The following is an 18,273-nucleotide window of genomic DNA, read 5'->3' on the forward strand; positions in this document are numbered from 1 at the left end:
GGAAGTGCTAACCATTTAGCCACTGTGGCTTTAGTAGATTTATGGGTATTTACCCATCATTAGTATGTGAAATATTAAATATCGTTTGTTTTTTTTCATTATTATTATTATATTTATAGGTATACTTGTAATTTAATTTTTATTATTATATTATATTTATATTATAGGTATACGTGTAATTTAATTTTATTATTATTATATTTATATTATAGGTATACTTGTAATTTAATTTTTATTATTATATTTATACTATAGGTATACTTGTAATTTAATTTTTATTATTATTATTATTATTATATTTATATTATAGATATACTTGTAATTTAATTTTTATTATTATATTATATTTATATTATAGGTATACGTGTAATTTAATTTTATTATTATATTTATATTATAGGTATACTTGTAATTTAATTTTATTATTATTATATTTATATTATAGGTATCCTTGTAATTTAATTTTATTATTATATTATATTTATATCATAGGTATACTTGAAATTTAATTTTTATTATTACTATATTCATATTATAGGTATACTTGTAATTTAATTTTTATTATTACTATATTTATATTATAGGTATACTTGAAATTTAATTTTTATTATTATATTTATATTATAGATATACTTGTAATTTAATTTTATTATTATTATATTATATTTATATTATAGGTATACTTGAAATTTAATTTTTATTATTATATTTATATTATAGATATACTTGTAATTTAATTTTATTATTATTATATTATATTTATATTATAGGTATACTTGTAATTTAATTTTTTTTTTTTTCCATTTTTAACATTGGGTTGAAATTGCTGCCTGATTTGTTATCCATTATAGGAGGTGACCAAGGACTATTGAATAGTTTCTTTAGCAACTGGGCAACGGCGGACATCAGCAAACACCTCCCTTTTATCTATAACTTGAGTATCAGTTCTATTTACACGTACTCACCAGCATTTAAACAGTAAGTATTCCTATTTATACCCAAAGAGTGACTAGTAATTGCTAACAATTATTGCTTGTTGCCTGCTTGGAACAAACTAGGGGTGGTGTTGGGGTGTCCTACCTCCCTCAAGCCTCCAGGCTGATATGGTCCCACTACCGCTTCCAGTACTTATGTGAAATCCAGTTTTGCAGTCCAGTCATACTGGTTTTATTCTGCTTCTACAACCTCCATAGGAGCACCGGAATGCACTGGAGAAAGATTTTTGGGTAGAAACCATTTTATATAATCCATTACAGCTGTGCTATGTGGCAGTACTATGGGGCCAAGTGCAACTTTCACTGCGAAGGGCACAGAGCTCAACAGCTCAAGCAAAAACCGGCATGCACCGGTGACTTTCAAAACAATCAGAATCTTGCCAATAAAAAGTGTTTCTAAAGCCACAGTTTTCATCTGCGTGCAACGGATTGAAGTCAGGTTTTTATTGCTGTCTGTTTTCCCCATTGGGGAGGTTCACCCTCTAGTTGTCCTAGTCGCCCATTATCAGCAGGATTGCAAACAATGGGAATCCACAATATTACAGTTGTCCTCAGAACGGAATAAAAAGATACATTTTTCGATGCAGATTTTTGTTGCAGTGACAACTCTGTGGATACTTTCTCTTCCTGACGTGGTGGCTTATCTTCCCAATGGGGACAAAAAAACCTGATATGGGTTTTCAACCTTTCCTTCTCTATGGTTTTATCTTTAGATCTTCACTCACTGGCCACTTTATTAGGTCCACCTTGCTAGTGCCAAGAAAATCTCCCCCAAACCATGACACCACCAGCCTGCCTGAACCGTTGATACAAAGCAGGACAGATCCACCACACCATGACACCACCACCAGCCTGAACCGTTGATACAAGGCAGGATGGATCCACCACAGCATGACACCCCCACCACCAGCCTGAACCATTGATACAAGGCAGGATGGATCCACCACACCATGACACCCCCACCACCAGCCTGAACCGTTGATACAAAGCAGGATAGAACCACCACACCATGACACCCCCACCACCAGCCTGAACCGTTGATACAAAGCAGGATAGAACCACCACACCATGACACCACCACCACCAGTCTGAACCGTTGATACAAGGCAGGATGGATCCACCACACCATAACACCCCCACCACCAGCCTGAACCGTTGATACAAGGCAGGATGGATCCACCACACCATGACACCCCCACCTCCAGCCTGAACCATTGATACAAGGCAGGATGGATCCACCACACCATGACACTACCATCACCAGCCTGAACCATTGATACAAGGCAGGATGGATCCACCACACCATGACACCACCACCACCAGCCTGAACCATTGATACAAGGCAGGATGGATCCACCACACCATGACACCCCCACCACCAGCCTGAACCGTTGATACAAAGCAGGATAGAACCACCACACCATGACACCACCACCACCAGTCTGAACCGTTGATACAAGGCAGGATGGATCCACCACACCATAACACCCCCACCACCAGCCTGAACCGTTGATACAAGGCAGGATGGATCCACCACACCATGACACCCCCACCTCCAGCCTGAACCATTGATACAAGGCAGGATGGATCCACCACACCATGACACCACCATCACCAGCCTGAACCATTGATACAAGGCAGGATGGATCCACCACACCATGACACCACCACCACCAACCTGAACCGTTGATACAAGGCAGGATGGATCCACCACACCATGACACCCCCACCACCAACCTGAACCGTTGATACAAGGCAGGATGGATCCACCACACCATGACACCCCCACCACCAGCCTGGACCATTGATACAAAGCAGGATAGATCCACCACACCACCACCACCAGCCTGAACCGTTGATACAAAGCAGGATAGATCCCCCACACCATGACACCACTACCAGCCTGAACCGTTGATACAAGGCAGGATGGATCCATGCTTTCATGTTTTTCACGCCAAATTCAGACCCTACCATCTGAATGTCGCAGCTGAAATTGAGACTTGGACCAGGCAACATTTTTCTAATCTTCTCTTGTCCAATTTTGGTGAGCCTGTATGAATTGTAACCTCTGTTTCCTGTTCTTAGCTGACTGGAGTGGCACCTGGTGTGGTCTTCTGCTGCTGTAGCCCATCTGCTTTAAGGTTCGCCGTGTTGTCAAGATGCAATCTGCATACTTTGGTTGTAATAAGTGATTATTTGAGTTACTGTTGCCTTTCTATCATCTCGAACTGGTCTGCCCATTCTCCTCTGACATCAACAAGGCATTTTCCTCCACACATCTGCCACTCACTGGATATTTTCTCTTTTTCTGACCATTCTCTGTAAACTCTAGAGACAGTTGTGCATGAAAATCCCAGCAGATCAGCAATTTTTAAAATACTCGGACCAGCCCGTCTGGCACCAACAACCATATCACTTAAATCCCCTTTCTTCCCCATTCTGAAGTTCGGTTTGAACTTCAGCAAGTCATCTTCACCACATCTAGATGCATTTTGTTGCTGCCCTATGATTGGCTGATTAACATGTTGTGTTACCAAGCAATTGAACAGGTGGACCTAATAAAGAGGCTGGTGAGTGTACAGCACGGGTGTCAAACTGGTGGCCCTCCAGCTGTTGCCAATCTACAAGTCCCATGGGGCATTGTAAGATTGACTGTTTCAAGCATGACTCCCAAAGGCAGGGGCATGATGGGACTTGTAGTTTGGCAACAGCTGGAGGGCCGCCAGTTTGACACACCTGACAGTATAGTCTATAATTATTTCCATGTAATGTATATACAGGAGTGAATGAGCAGTTTATACTTTGCCTTCACAGATTTGGCTCCGAGGCGAAGGTGGTTCATTTCATTGGCACCCCTAAGCCCTGGAACTGTAAATATAACCCGCAAACCAAATGGATTGTAGAAGATGAATCTCTGAGTGGAAATCAGCATCTGTCATTCCTGGTTCTCTGGTGGCAGACTTACATATCGGATGTTCTACCGCTATTAACAGAGCAGCAGGTGCCAGACGTTCCTGAAAATAAGGTGAATGTGATTAGTAATCGTTTCGTATCGAAAAAATTTGTAAGCCGAAACGCGGTTTCCCATAGGAATGCATCGAAAACCAATTAATCCGTTTCGAAGGTCAGAAAAAAGTTAAAAAAAAAAAAAAAAAAAAAGTCGCTCTCAGTATAGGTCAGTGCCAGTTTTTAAATGTAATTATCGAGTTTTTTTTCTTCTTCTTCACTATAGCTCAGAGAATCGGCTGTCACTTTCCCCCCAGCTAAAAGAAAGAAAGTTTCCTTTTAGTTTATTTCCCTGAGTTAAAAGAAACAATGTTTCCTTTTAGTTTGTTTCCCGAGATAAAAAACAAAATTTCCTTTAAGGCCAGGGAAAGTGACAGCTAATTCTGTGAGCTATAGTGAAGAAAGAAAAAAAGCCGGTAATTGCATTTAAAAATCAGCGCCAACATACACTTCGTATTGCGAAAAAAAATTGTAAAAAAGTCGTAAACCGAGGCATTATTTTCAATGGATTTTCACAAACACACACACGATTTTGCACTTCCGCCATAGGGGGGCGCATGCACGCCTCTAGCGGATGGCTTCTGTTGTGAACACTTACAGCAGAAGCCAATCTGTGAGTGCCAGTGAACAGATGTCCACCTGTGTAAAGAAGGCAGAGCTCTGTTCTGATCGGGGGGGTGGAATCATGTATCACTGCAAAGCTGGGAACACAATCCTTCACTTCCCATAGTAAAAGCACCACCTAGCGCACACCAAGCACATAGCCAGGTGTTTATAACGCAAAAAGTAAAAAACAGAGAGGCGATCAATTACCACCAAAAGAAAGCTCTATTTGTGGAAAAAAATTATGTAGGTTTCATTTATGTGCAGTGTTGCATGACCGCGCAATTGTCAGTTAAAGTAACACAGCGCTGTATCGCAAAAAATGTCCTGGTCAGTAAGAGGGTAAATCTTCAGGAGGTCAAGTGCTTTACTAAAGATGCTGTTTCACCTTGGAGTCCCCACCCACTTTACGCTGCATGGCCGCCTGTGTTCAGAAGCATGCATGATTGCAAGCTCTGGTTTGAGACTGAGACTTACAAGTTATGTGGTAATATAAAACTTGAATGTAAGAAAAAAGGTCAACTCCCTTTGCAAGCATTATGACCTTTTTAATGCCATAATAAACTGCCCACAAAAATCCCAAATAATGGGCCCCCCTGCAGTGTTGCGTCCGCATATCCGTACATTATGACGGACTTATCTGTACACGGAGATCTCCAGCGCTGTGCTGCCACGACTCCCCGGCACCACTGTCTTTACCTGCTCTTCCTTATGGGTTTGCGGGCTCCACCAGTATGAATGGCCAGAGCTACGATGACGTCATGGATTCCGTGAGTGCCATTGGAAGCCCTGGCAGGGATTCTGTGAGTGCCAATGGAAGTCCTGGCGGGGATTTCGCGAGTGCGAGGGAGGGAGCAGAAGGGAGGGGTGGGTGGAAGGAACAGGTATGTGGAAGGTGTTGATAGAAGGAAGGAAGCGAGGGTGGGTGGAAGGAAGGGAGGGGTTGGTGGAAGGGAGGGTGGGTGGAAGGAAGGGAGGGGTTGGTGGAAGGGTGGGTGGGTGGGTGGAAGGAAAGAAGGGGTTGATGGAGGGAAGGGAGAGTGGGTGGAAGGGAGAGTTGGTGGAAGGGAGAGATGGGTGGGTGGAAGGGAGGGAGGGTGGAAGAAAGAAAAGGAGTGGGTGGAAGGAAGGTATCTCAGACTCACATGCTCTTTCAGAAGCATTAGAACTGTATGCTACTGTGTTAAATTTACCGCCCACATATCCTCTGAAGCTGCATGAACTGGAATGTGGGCAGGCACGGGGAGGCAGAGCTGATCCAGCCTCTTTCTCCGTCTCCTCCCTCTTTCAGTGAAACAGCTGAAAGCCGCATGAGGGAGAGGAGGAGATGCGGCTTCCAGCTGCTTCATTGAAAGCCATACAGGAGATCGCTGCTTGTCACCGCTGCACAGATTATACCTGATCATTCTGTTTCTTTCCTGCCCCCCACTGTGTGATCCTCAGTGCTTCTTCTCTCCCTCCTGCGGCTTTCAGCTGCTTCATTGAAAGCCATACAGGAGATCGCTGCCTGTCGCCGCCTCTCCCACACACCCCTTGTCTCAGCGCTGCTTGCCCCCACCTTTTGAGTGCCATTGGAAGTCTCTGAAGGGGATTCTGTGAGTGCCATTGGAAGTCTCTGCAGGGGATTCTGTGAGTGCCATTGGAAGTCTTTGCAGGGATTCTGCAAGTGCCATCGGAAGTAATGACAGGGATTCTGCGACTGGCGTTGGAAGTGCTGGCAGGCTGTAACACTGCCTCTTTCTTTACCTTGCTGTTTTCCACAATCCTGCATAGCTTCTCTCCAGTTGAGCTTCTTGCAATTTTGTCTTTTCAATAACTGCATAAACCACATACATTTATTAAATAATATTGCATGGAGTCTATGTGTAAAAAAAAATTAAAGAAAAATAACAAAAGCAAAGGTACAGTATCATCTATTGTGTCTATCTGGGTTTTTTTTTGTTTTGTTCCTGGGTAATAAAACTGGGAATTTGGTCACCAATTACCAGTTGTAACTTTGCTTTTGCTCCTATTTTCTTATGTCCATGCAAAGCTACAGATTCACTTAACTTTTTTCAGTGCCGCCAATATAAGGGCTACTTTGGAACAGAAACGCTTGCCGCTGACCTGCTCAGTATCCCTTATGTCAGCTGCATACCCTGGTGACTATGAACTTATAATGGAAAGGTCAACTCCGCTGAGAAAATAAATGGCTGTGATTAGCAGCTGACAAGCTGCTGATTGAAGCATTAAAAAAAAATGGGTCTGTTCACATCAGTGGGTATGCGATATGGTGTGCGTAACCGATCCTAGTGTGTGTTGTGTGCAAGCACTGCAGTGTGAGCAGGAGATATATAGATAGATATAGATAGAGAGATATATATATATCATCTATCTCCTTCTCTCTGTCATATATATATATATATATATATATATAATGTGTGTGTGTATCTATTTATTTTTAAATTTATTTATTTTTTTTTTACATTCAACTGTATGCCCCACATAGCGTTGCTATCTGTTGTCATACATTTTGCACACAGATGTATGCCTGCATCATTTTATCTCAACGCACACCCACGCAAGTCTGGACTGGAGTTTTGTTTTAGCGTGGGTTCACATATGTACGGTGTGTTATATCGCATATGATTCCCACAGGAACCGCACCGCATTCCTGTGCAAATCACATGCCATTTGTGTGCGGTGCGATCGGAGTCGTACATTTTGCATGGCTCTAATCGCACCGCACCCGCATCAAAAACGTGCAGGACCCTGTTATGGGTCTGCACTAGAATCGGATCGCACGGGTATTCACACCTATGTGATTCGATTCTGCACATCGCACCGCGTGTTGCGGACCGCTTTCAGGGTGTTGTTAACTTAACATACACACCCGCAGCGGTTCGCATAAACTGGGTGCGATTCTGATGCAGTGTGGAATCCGCACTGAAATCGCTGCGAATTCCTAGCCGCATCAGTGTGAACCAGGGCTGAAGGTGCGCGGGAATTTGTATGACCTAATGACTTCACTTTAATACTGTGTGAATTGTAAGGTGTAATGGTACGTATGTTCTTTTCTTTGTGTGCATCAGGTTGGAAGGATAGAGTTTCCAATAAAGAAGGATCCTTCTTTGGATTCCCTAGAAGAAGTTCAGGCAGGGGATCCTGAGAGCACAGTAAGTTTACATGTGTAGGGGATTTGGCCCTGAGATCATGTGACCTCTAAAGATTGTAAAATCATGTGACCAATATAGACCATGAAATCGTGTGACCAATATAGACCATGAAATCGTGTGACCAATATAGACCATGAAATCGTGTGACCAATATAGACCATGAAATCGTGTGACCTAGACCACGCTGTTCACGTTGCAGTGTATTCACAGTGTTGTTGTCAACTTGTAAGTAGAATAGACATGTAGTTTTAAAGTTCGTAGTTTAGTTGTAGTTTGTAGTTCGGGTTAAACAGCAAACCAACTGAATGCCAGATAGGCTTTTGTAGCAGTCACAGCAGAATACTGTTTTTTTTTTTTTTTTGTTTTGTTTTGTTTTGTTTTTTTTGTTTTTTTGGGGGGGGTTGGTTTTTTTTTTGTATTTTGGAAAAGTTTTAGGCCTCATTCTCACTTTCATTTAGCTTCTGAATATGCGGGAGACCTAGCGGGGCTTCTGTGAACAGCTGCAGATGGGAAGCCCTGTTCCAAGCATTCATCTTGCAACCATTTCTGGCCATTCTCGTGAAATCAAACATGTGGTGATTGGCCCCGGATGACAGTTTGCATCGAGAGCCTATCATTCACAGGTAATCACTTCATGTTCGATTGCAGCTGAATGGCTGCGGGTGTGTGTGGCGGAAACCCTGCTGAATCTCCTTCAGGAGATTTAGTTGGCCACTAAATGCTAGTGGAAATGAGACCTAAAATATGTGAATAAAATCTGATCACTGTAACCGCCTGCGTCAGTGTTGTATGGATCGTCCTAGTCCCTGTAACTGTCACTTTTGTTGGAAAGCTTGGCCTGTTACAGGAAGTGGAAAAATGATGGATCTACTGGCAGGATCAACAGGTATATAAACCACTTTCAGTCCTCCCTATAGCAGATCTACTGCTACACGGCAGACGTTCTGTGCAAAATCACATATATAAACGCGAGTTTGCACTTCTGCCGTAGGGGACGGCACACGCGAAACTAGAGCGCTGCTTCTACTGTGATTGGACACAGCAGAAGCTGGTCAACAAGTGCCGGCCGATGGATGAGCGCTGGCATCTGTTGATTGCTGAGGAGACTGACAGACCCCCCCTTTCTTGACCTGCCGGGCTGCATGCTCGGATAAAGGTCTGGTATGGATTTTGGGGAGAACCCCACGCAATTTTTTTTTTTTCTTTTTTTACATTTTGGCGTGGGGCTTCCCCTCAAGATCCATACCAGTCCTGAAGGGCTTGGTATGGATGCCTGATCAACAAGTGCCGACCGATGGATGAGTGCTGGCACCCGTTGATCGCTGAGGAGACTGACAGACCCCCTTTTCCTGACCTGCCAGACTGCATGCTCGGATAAGGGTCTGGTATAGGTTTTGGGGGAGAACCCCACTCCATTTTTTTTTTTTTTTAATTTTGGTGTGGGGCTTCCCCTCAAGATCCATACCAGACCCGAGGGGCTTGGTATGGATGAGAGGAGGGACCCCACGCCGTTTTTTTAATTATTTTTTAATTGCCGGCAATTCTTTTTTTTACATTCAGCTGTCAGTGGGAATCCCGCTGACAGCGGAAACATGATGCATGCTTTTCACTACTGAAATTCCGCATGACTTGATAAAATAACTCCTGCAGGATTTTAGTAGCCTTTTTTAGTGAATTTACTATTTTTCAGTGCATTCTGGGCATTTTGGAAGTTAACCTTTTCATCGCCCTAGATGTTTAACCCCTTCCCAGCCAGTGTCATTAATACAGTGATAGTATATATTTTCAGCACTGATCATTGTATTAGTGTCACTGGTTCCCACTAACTGTCAGCCACAATTTCGCAGTCCCGCTATAAGTCACTAATCGCCGCCAACACTAGTATTGAAAAAAAATAAAATCCCAGTATACTGTATAGACCGGGTGTCGGCAACCCGCGGCTCCAGAGCCGCATGCGGCTCTTTTTCACCTTTGCTGCGGCTCCGGAGCACACTGCCCACCAGGTGACAGGCAATAGGGTTGCCGTAGCTCAGTGGTCGGCAAGCCGCGGCTCTTTTAACCTCCCTGGCGGTTTTCCCGAGTGTAGCTCGTGGTAGAATTTCTATACCACGAGCTACACTCAGGCTTACCATGCGGCGCTGCTCTGGGGGTCCCTGCAGCACTTACCTTGTCCTTCGTTCCCGCGATGTGTCCCCTGCAGCGTCCCCGGCCATCTCCTCCGGCCGATGCCGGCATCCGGCTTCTGTGTTCCGGTCCCCGTGACGTCGGGACGTACGGGCGCCGGCGGCGGCGGGAAATTTAAAAAATTTAAAAAATGTCTTTTTTTTTTTTTTTTTTCAATTTTCAATAGTAAAACATTGCTGTTTCATCCCATTTCACATACATATTGTCCCTAGTGCTTTGTCCTGTGCCCTGCCTGCATTTTGTCTGTTCTTTCTGCCTGGAAACTTAGAAAAGTCCATGGCGTCCAAAAAGCGTCCCTTTAGGTCAAAAGCGGTTTTAGACCGGCTAGAGAACAGCGATAGTAAATCAGAACCACTTGCAGAATTGAGTGATAATGATTTGTGGGGAAATTTTCCTAAAAATTACAGCCTACAATAAAAAACTATTTCCATCCGAAAAAATGGTACCGCTTTCAGCACAAAAAATCGGAAGGAATCATACCGCCAGGGAGGTTAATGCAGCTCTTCTGTGTGCCGGGCGCCCGCTCCCCTCCCTCCTCTCGGGCGGCCGCCCCAAAAGTCAGGACTCTGCAGCTAGCCTAGCAATGGGCAAACTACGGCCCGGCGGACCTTATAATCCGGCCCGCGGAGCGTGGCAAACATTGGCTGTCAGGATGTAGGCGGGGCAGCGTGACGAACTCCTCTCCTCTCACAGTCCGCCCTGAAGACCAGAACTGCGCGGGAACACGGCGAGAGGAACGCGCGGAGTACAGGTAAGTGAATTGACACAATATGGGAATGAATTACTATAGGGGGGATGAATTACTATATGGGGGATGAATTACTATAGGGGGGATGAATTACTATAGGGGGGATGAATTACTATAGGGGGGATGAATTACTATATGGGGGATGAATTACTATAGGGGGGATGAATTACTATATGGGGGATGAATTACTATAGGGGGGATGAATTACTATAGGGGGGATGAATTACTATATGGGGGATGTATTACTATATGGGGGATGAATTACTATGGGGGATGAATTACTATATGGGGGATGTATTTTCAGTTTTAAAAATGTGGCTCTCAAAATAAATTTTAATCGTGGTTTTGGTGAGATTTGGCTCAGTTGAAAAAAAAGGTTGCCCACCACTGACCTAAGGCTATGATTGTGATTATGATAATATACTGTGGCCCTGATTAACCCTTTGCTTACTGGGCCCTTAAACCCCCTTCATGACCAGAGCGCTTTTTGCAATATATGCAGTGTCGGATTTGTTTTAAATGTTGCAATGGTTTTGCGGCTCCCAGTCTTTTTTTCCCTCTCGGAAACGGGTCCAAGTGGCTCTTTATGTCTTAAAGGTTGCAGACCCCTGGTATAGATCATAGTTTGTAGACTCTATAACTTTTGGGCAAACCAATCAATACATGGTTATTGGTGTTTTTTTTTTTTTTTCTACCAAAAATATGTAGCAGAATACATTTTTGGCCTAAATTTTCTTTTTTCTTTTTCTTTTTTTATCGGATATGTTTTATAGCAGAAAATAAAAAAAATCGTTTTTTTCAAAAACATTATTTTGTTTAACGCAAGAACTAAAAAACACAGATATCAAATATCACCAAAAGAAAGCTCTGTTTGGGGGGGAATATGACATAAATTTCATTTGGCACTCTTTACGTCTCGAGGAAAAGAAATGTAATCTCCAAACACGGAAAGGTTTCTTCACAGTAAGAGCTGTAAGAATGTGGAATAGACTCCCTCCAGAGTTGGTTGTGGCCAGCTCAGTGGATTGCTGTAGGAAAGTCCTGGATTGTTTCTTGGATACACAGAATATAACTGGATATAACATTTATAGGTGACGTTGATCCAAGGAATATCCGATTGCCTCTCGGGGGATCAGGAAAGAATTTTTTTCCCTGCAGGAGCAGATTGGATCATGCTTTGCTGGGGGGTTTATTTGCCTTCTTTTGGATCAACTGTGGAGGTAGGGTTATAACTTTTTTTTTTTTTTAAATGGTTGAACTGGATGGACTTTTGTCTTTTTTCAGCCAGACTAACTATGTAACATCATTGCATGGCCGCACAATTGTCAGTTAAAGTAACGCAGTGCCGTATTTAAAAAAATGGCCTGGTTAACCACTTCCAGTCCGGACACTTTCACCCCCTTCCTACCCAGTCCAATTTTCAGTTTTCAGCGCTATTACACTTTGAATGACAATTGCGCGGTCATGCAGCACTGTACCCATATGCATTTTCTTGAGACCGATAAAGCTTTATTTTGGTGGTATTTTTTCACCACTGGGATTTTTATTTTTTTTTGCTATGTAAATGAAAAAGTCCAAAAATTTAGAAAAAAGTGTTTTTCATATAAAATTTTGCAAATAAATAATATTTAATCAAAAATCTTGTCCAAAATGTATTCCGTTATCTTTTTAGTAAAAAAAAAAAAATAACCCAAATTAGTTTATAACCAAAAATTTATAAACCAAAAACCACAAGTGACATCTTCCTTACTACTCTGCATGTGATATCTGATTGGCCAATCAGTGATCACATGATCTGGACCTCGCACAGAGGTCCCGTCCAACGATCGGTGTTCTGCTGTGTCCTCCGGACACAGCGGCCACCGGATTGTGTTGCTGTGCGTTCCCAAGGAGCGCGCACAGCTTGAAATGCGGGTGCCGTTTAGGAACGGCAACCCACCCCTGGAGTGCCACCGTCCGGCCATTTATAAACAGCGGCCGGACGGGAACTGGTTAATATACACCGGATCGCGGCGCTGCACACTCCCAGGGAGCGCGCACAATCAGGGGGTGGGCAGGCCGTTTATAAACGACCACCTGACCCTGCACGGCCGGACGGGAGGTGGTTAAGAACCCCCTTCTTAACCAGGCCATTTTTTTGCAATACGGCGCTGTGTTAATTTAACTGACAATCAATTGCATGGCAGTGCAATGATGTTACATAGTTAGTCTGGCTGAAAAAAGACAAAAGTCCATCCAGTTCAGCCAGTTAAAAAAAAAAAAAAAAGTTATAATATGTAGGGGGGGTATTCAGAAAAACAAAATCTGCTTTGCTAATGGCAGACCGCATCACATATGTAATTTTATATTTTGCTGGTAGCTCCACTTTTAACTGCATTTTTATAGCCATATACTGACCAGGGGCAGACTGACAACCCATGGGGCCCCCGGGCAATAGGGGATCATGGGGCCCCTGTGTCCTTGCCCAAACTCAAAAAAGCCTATGAAAAAGGTACCAGAGGCATCTCATAGGGCCCCCTACTGACCCGGGCCCTCGGGCAGTACCTGAGTTTCCAAATGGTCAGACCGACCCTGATACTGACCTTCTTTAAAAACTGGAGGACAGGATTACTCTTTGTGTTCCCTAGAACAGACAATAGTGATTTCTACTTTTGAAATGTTAAAATGACCGCAAACATCTCATCCGTAGGGTAAGTCCAGTTCTTTCCTTCGCCCCGGTTTCTATACACCAGCCCCAGTAATAGCAGAAGGTGGTAATAAAGGGATAATGAATGCATCTTAACTGCTGTCTTTCTAGCTGCCGGATACTAGCTCTGTGCAGCCTCCAGCAGATGACAATGTACAAGATCAAGACCTCCCATCCCAGGTCATCCAGCAGCCTGTTACCCAAGACAACATCCATATGGTATTATTCCTGGATCCTCCACCACCATCGCTTCTCCTCCACTCCTAGATAGACCTCCTCATCTGCTTGTCATTGATCATGCCTTTTAATTACTTTGCAATGAAAAAAATAATGAATGAAACCCATTTGATAACGTTGATTTTGACCAGTTCATACTTCTGTTTTTTGTTTTTTTTTTAGGTTTTTCTAGATGCTTTATTAGGTGTCTAATAGCACCAAAAAATATAATATTTTTATTGTTTCAGTTGTAAACGATCAAAACAGTATGGACAGACCCAGACCCAGTTGGGCTCTCCCGTTCCTATGAGCCCTCAACACAGACCTACACAGCAAAAAACAAAACACATGATCATTTTTATTATTAATATTATTATTTACAATACAAAATATAAAAAATGAGGGATGCACTGACAGCATTTTTTTTTTTTATCGGCGAGTACAGTACGAGTGCTGATACCTTGAGTCAAGTACTCGCCGATACCAAGTACCAATACTTTGCGGTGTGATTTATTTTTATTTATTTCAGGTACTTATATAGCGCAGTCAATTTACTCCGCGCTTTACATATATATTGTACATTCACATCAGTACCTAACCCTCAAGGGGTGTACAATCTAAGGTCCCTAACCCTCAAGGGGCGTACAATCTAAGGTCCCTAACTCACATTCATACATACACATACTAGGGACAATTTAGACAGGATCTAGTTAACCTACCAGCATGTCTTTTGGAGTATGGGAGGAAACCGGAGTACCCGGAGGAAACCCATGCAGGCACAGGGAGCTTGTTCTGTTGAAAAAAAAAAACAGACTTGCTGGCCAGATCCCCAGGTACAAAATAAAGGAAAAAAAAGCCTAAAAAAGTAAACTAATGCAAACATCACATCGATGAATTGGTAAGCTGCAATATTTATTTATTTCAGGTACTTATATAGCACCATCAATTTACGCAGCGCTTTACATATATATTGTACATTCACATCAGTCCCTAACCCTCAAGGGGCGTACAATCTAAGGTCCTGAACTTACATGCATACATACACATACTAGGGCCAATTTAGACAGGAGCCAAGTCACCTACCAGCATGTCTTTGGAGTGTGGGAGGAAATTGGAGTACCCAGAGGAAACCCACACAGGCACAGGGAGAACATGCAAACTCCTGGCAGGTGGTGCCGTGGTTGGGATTTGAACCAACAACCCTAGTACTTCCAGGCGGAAGTGCATTGACATCAGTCCCTAACCCTCAAGGGACTCATACATACACATACTAGGGCCAATTTAGACAGGATCCAATTAACCTACCAGCATGTCTTTTGGAGTGTGGGAGGAAACGCAGGCAGGCACAGGGAGAACATGCAAACTCCAGGCAGGTGGTGCTGTGGTTGGGATTTGAACCAACAACCTGAGTACTGCCAGGCGGAAGTGCTAAGCGCTGAGCCACTGTGCTACCCACTTATTATTATTATTATTAGTTATTTATATATTTCAGGTACTTGTATATCGCCATCAATTTACTCCGCACTTTACATATATATTGTACATTCACATCAGTCCCTAACCCTCAAGGGGCGTACAATCTAAGGTCCCTAACCCTCAAGGGGCGTACAATCTAAGGTCCCTAACCCTCAAGGGGCGTACAATCTAAGGTCCCTAACCCTCAAGGGGCGTACAATCTAAGGTCCCTAACCCTCAAGGGGCGTACAATCTAAGGTCCCTAACCCTCAAGGGGCGTACAATCTAAGGTCCCTAACCCTCAAGGGGCGTACAATCTAAGGTCTCTAACCCTCAAGGGGCGTACAATCTAAGGTCCCTAACCCTCAAGGGGTGTACAATCTAAGGTCTCTAACCCTCAAGGGGTGTACAATCTAAGGTCCCTAACTCACATCCATACATACACATACTAGGGCCAATTTAGACAGGAGCCAATTCACCTACCAGCATGTCTTTTGGAGTGTGGGAGGAAACCGGAGTACCCGGAGGAAACCCACGCAGGCACAGGGAGAACATGCAAACTCCAGGCAGGTGGTGCCGTGGTTGGGATTCGAACCAACAACTCGAGTACTGCCAGGCGGAAGAGCTAACCATTTAGCCACTGTGATTATTATGATTATTATTATACAGCAATTATATAGCGCCAACAGTTTGCTCTGCGCTTTACAATATTTTTCATTGCACTGCAGCTCAGATGTGTTGCAGATTGTTAGGTTTATGTGTGTCTCCAGATGTACAGAAGCTTCTTCAGGACCATAAGCTATGAATGGATACAACACATGTGAGCAACGCCTGCTGATGCCCGTTAGGAAAACCGAACCCTTACATATTATCCTGTCTCAGAGATCTCATTCCAGATCTCATCAGAGATTTCAGTGAAAATAAAAAAAACAAATATTAGAATAGCCAGGTCTGGGTCTTTTCAAATAAATCAGATAAACATGCACTGTTATACAGTATTTGTTATATATATTTTTTTGGAATTTGTTATATTTTTTGGTGTGTCTTCATTCTCTTTCCCCTGAATTAAATTATTTGTTGTAATTATCTTTCAGCAATTCCTTCTGCTAACAAAATCCCTACGCAGCCGACCCATTTTAGTTGCTGTTCCAAGTCGTTTTTGGAAATGATTGTATTTTTTTGCATCCTATTATTATCTACAGATATTCTAAATGTTTATGATGATTATTATTTATTCTGTCAGTATTTGTAGACTCGGGCCAGTAAACAATGCAGGTTCTGTTCTGATGGGCAATACACAACAGCATGTGTAGAGGTGTGTGTGTGTATGTATGTATACATACATACATACATACATACATACATACATACATACATACACATGAAATATATCCATAAGTGCTCCCAGCACACATGTCCGGTACTCACGGAAAGGTCCCAGTCTGCTCTTTCGATCGGGACCTTTCCCGATCATGTGACCACGTGTCATGGCGGTCACATGATCCCTAAACCACGCCCCACCTGCCCCCGCCTCCCAGCATCTGGAAATCTTAAAGGGCCGGGAGGCGCCGGCGGGAAGGGGTTAAAAGGAGTTCAGATCGGTCCGGAGCCCTTTAGGCCAGGTTCACACCAATGCAGTTTGTATTTTGTCCTTTTTGATGCTTTTTTTTAATCTGTTTTGAGCTTTTTAATGTTTTTTTTTTTTTTTTTTTTTTTTTCGGGCCACCTTATTGATTTAAAAAAAAATTGTCGGATTAAAAACACAAAGTGCATCAAAAGCACACTACATGCATTTTCTGCAGCGGCTTCATTGAAGTCTATTGAACCAAAAATGCAATGTTTTGCATCTAAAAAAAAGTCCCTGGCCCAAAAACATAGCGGCTCAAAACCCACATAGACATGAACGTGGACTGTAGTGCGTTTCTGCAAAAATCACAAAAAAAAACGCATTGGTGTGAACCAGGCCTTAAAGGCCAAACTAAACCCAACATTGTTTTGTCATTTTGAATATAGTCGGACCCCCATTGTAATTTTGGATATAGTCAGGACCCCCATTGTAATTTTGGATATAGTCGGGACCCCCATTGTAATTTTGGATATAGCCGGACCCCTTTTGTAATTTTGGATATAGTCGGACCCCCTTTGTAATTTTGGATATAGCCGGACCCCCTTTGTAATTTTGGATATAGCCGGACCCCCATTGTAATTTTGGATATAGCCGGACCCCCATTGTAATTTTGGATATAGCCGGACCCCCATTGTAATTTTGGATATAGTCGGACCCCCATTGTAATTTTGGATATAGCCGGACCCCCATTGTAATTTTGGATATAGCCGGACCCCCTTTGTAATTTTGGATATAGCCGGGACTCCCATTGTAATTTTGGATATAGTCGGACCCCCACTGTAATTTTGGATATAGTCGAACCCCCATTGGATAGATTTTCCTTCACTTCCTGTCCATGTGACACTGGGATTTAAAATTGGGGTGAGGGACTGTAACCGGGACAGGAAAGCATAGACAGCAATACAATCAGACATTCTCACCCCTAAATATGTGAGGGTTTTCCTTTTGCTTCTTGTCCAGTCAGGGAAAATCCTCTACCCAGTAGGGACACACACCGCTTTGAAAACCTGACTGAGGGTCTAACCCTTTCCTGGTACAGTGACTGCATGGAGTTTAGCTTGCAGTTTCTTCCCCCTCCAGCAGGTGTTGCTATAACCCAAAGGAGAAACCTGCTGGACTCCTTCAGACATAAGTGCCTCCTGCAGGTCCAGGAACTGCACACAATAGAACTTTGATAGGAGATCCGCCGTGACAGCCCCCCCATACTTCTCTAAGTACAGCTTTCTAAGAACACAACCTGCCTGGGTGTCCTTCCTTGGCTTCAATACCTTTTGAATCCCTGACCCAGAACTGGCATACTGATTAGGGGGTCATAACTCTGATCCGCATACTTAGGGGGTTCCTCAAAAATCTGCTGAAGTCTTTGGATTAACATGACAGCCGGACAACTTGCATCCTCAGGAGAGGGGAGCAATGGCTTCCGCTCTCAGTACAGATCTGCCTTAGTAAGCCAAATTTGCTGGGCCATTTCTAATTGAACATCGCAGGGGTGTCAAACTGGTGTCCCTCCAGCTGTTGTGAAACTACAAGTCCCATCATGCCTCTGCCTTTGGGAGTCATGCTTGTAACTGTCAATCTTGCAATGGGACTTGCAGTTT

General features: G+C 43.2%; 1 protein-coding gene across 3 annotated transcripts in view; it reads left to right on the top strand.

Moving 5' to 3' along the window:
- LOC149437702 (glycogenin-1-like) overlaps positions 1-18,273 on the top strand; it is a 39,425-nt gene that overhangs the window by 18,738 nt on the left and 2,414 nt on the right. For 2 of the 3 annotated variants that reach the window (XM_089660710.1, XM_089660711.1), the window contains exons 6-9: positions 852-978; positions 3,810-4,020; positions 7,676-7,759; positions 13,489-13,596. In XM_089660710.1, coding sequence (XP_089516836.1) covers positions 852-978; positions 3,810-4,020; positions 7,676-7,759; positions 13,489-13,596 — 530 coding nt within the window. The remainder of the gene's footprint in view (positions 1-851; positions 979-3,809; positions 4,021-7,675; positions 7,760-13,488; positions 13,597-18,273) is intronic. The other variant, XM_089660712.1, reaches the window with a different exon arrangement.

Source organism: Staurois parvus, unplaced genomic scaffold (genome assembly GCF_062004578.1).
Source record: "Staurois parvus isolate SC_StPar_1 unplaced genomic scaffold, SC_StPar_1.0 ptg001267l, whole genome shotgun sequence".
Taxonomy (NCBI): domain Eukaryota; kingdom Metazoa; phylum Chordata; class Amphibia; order Anura; family Ranidae; genus Staurois; species Staurois parvus.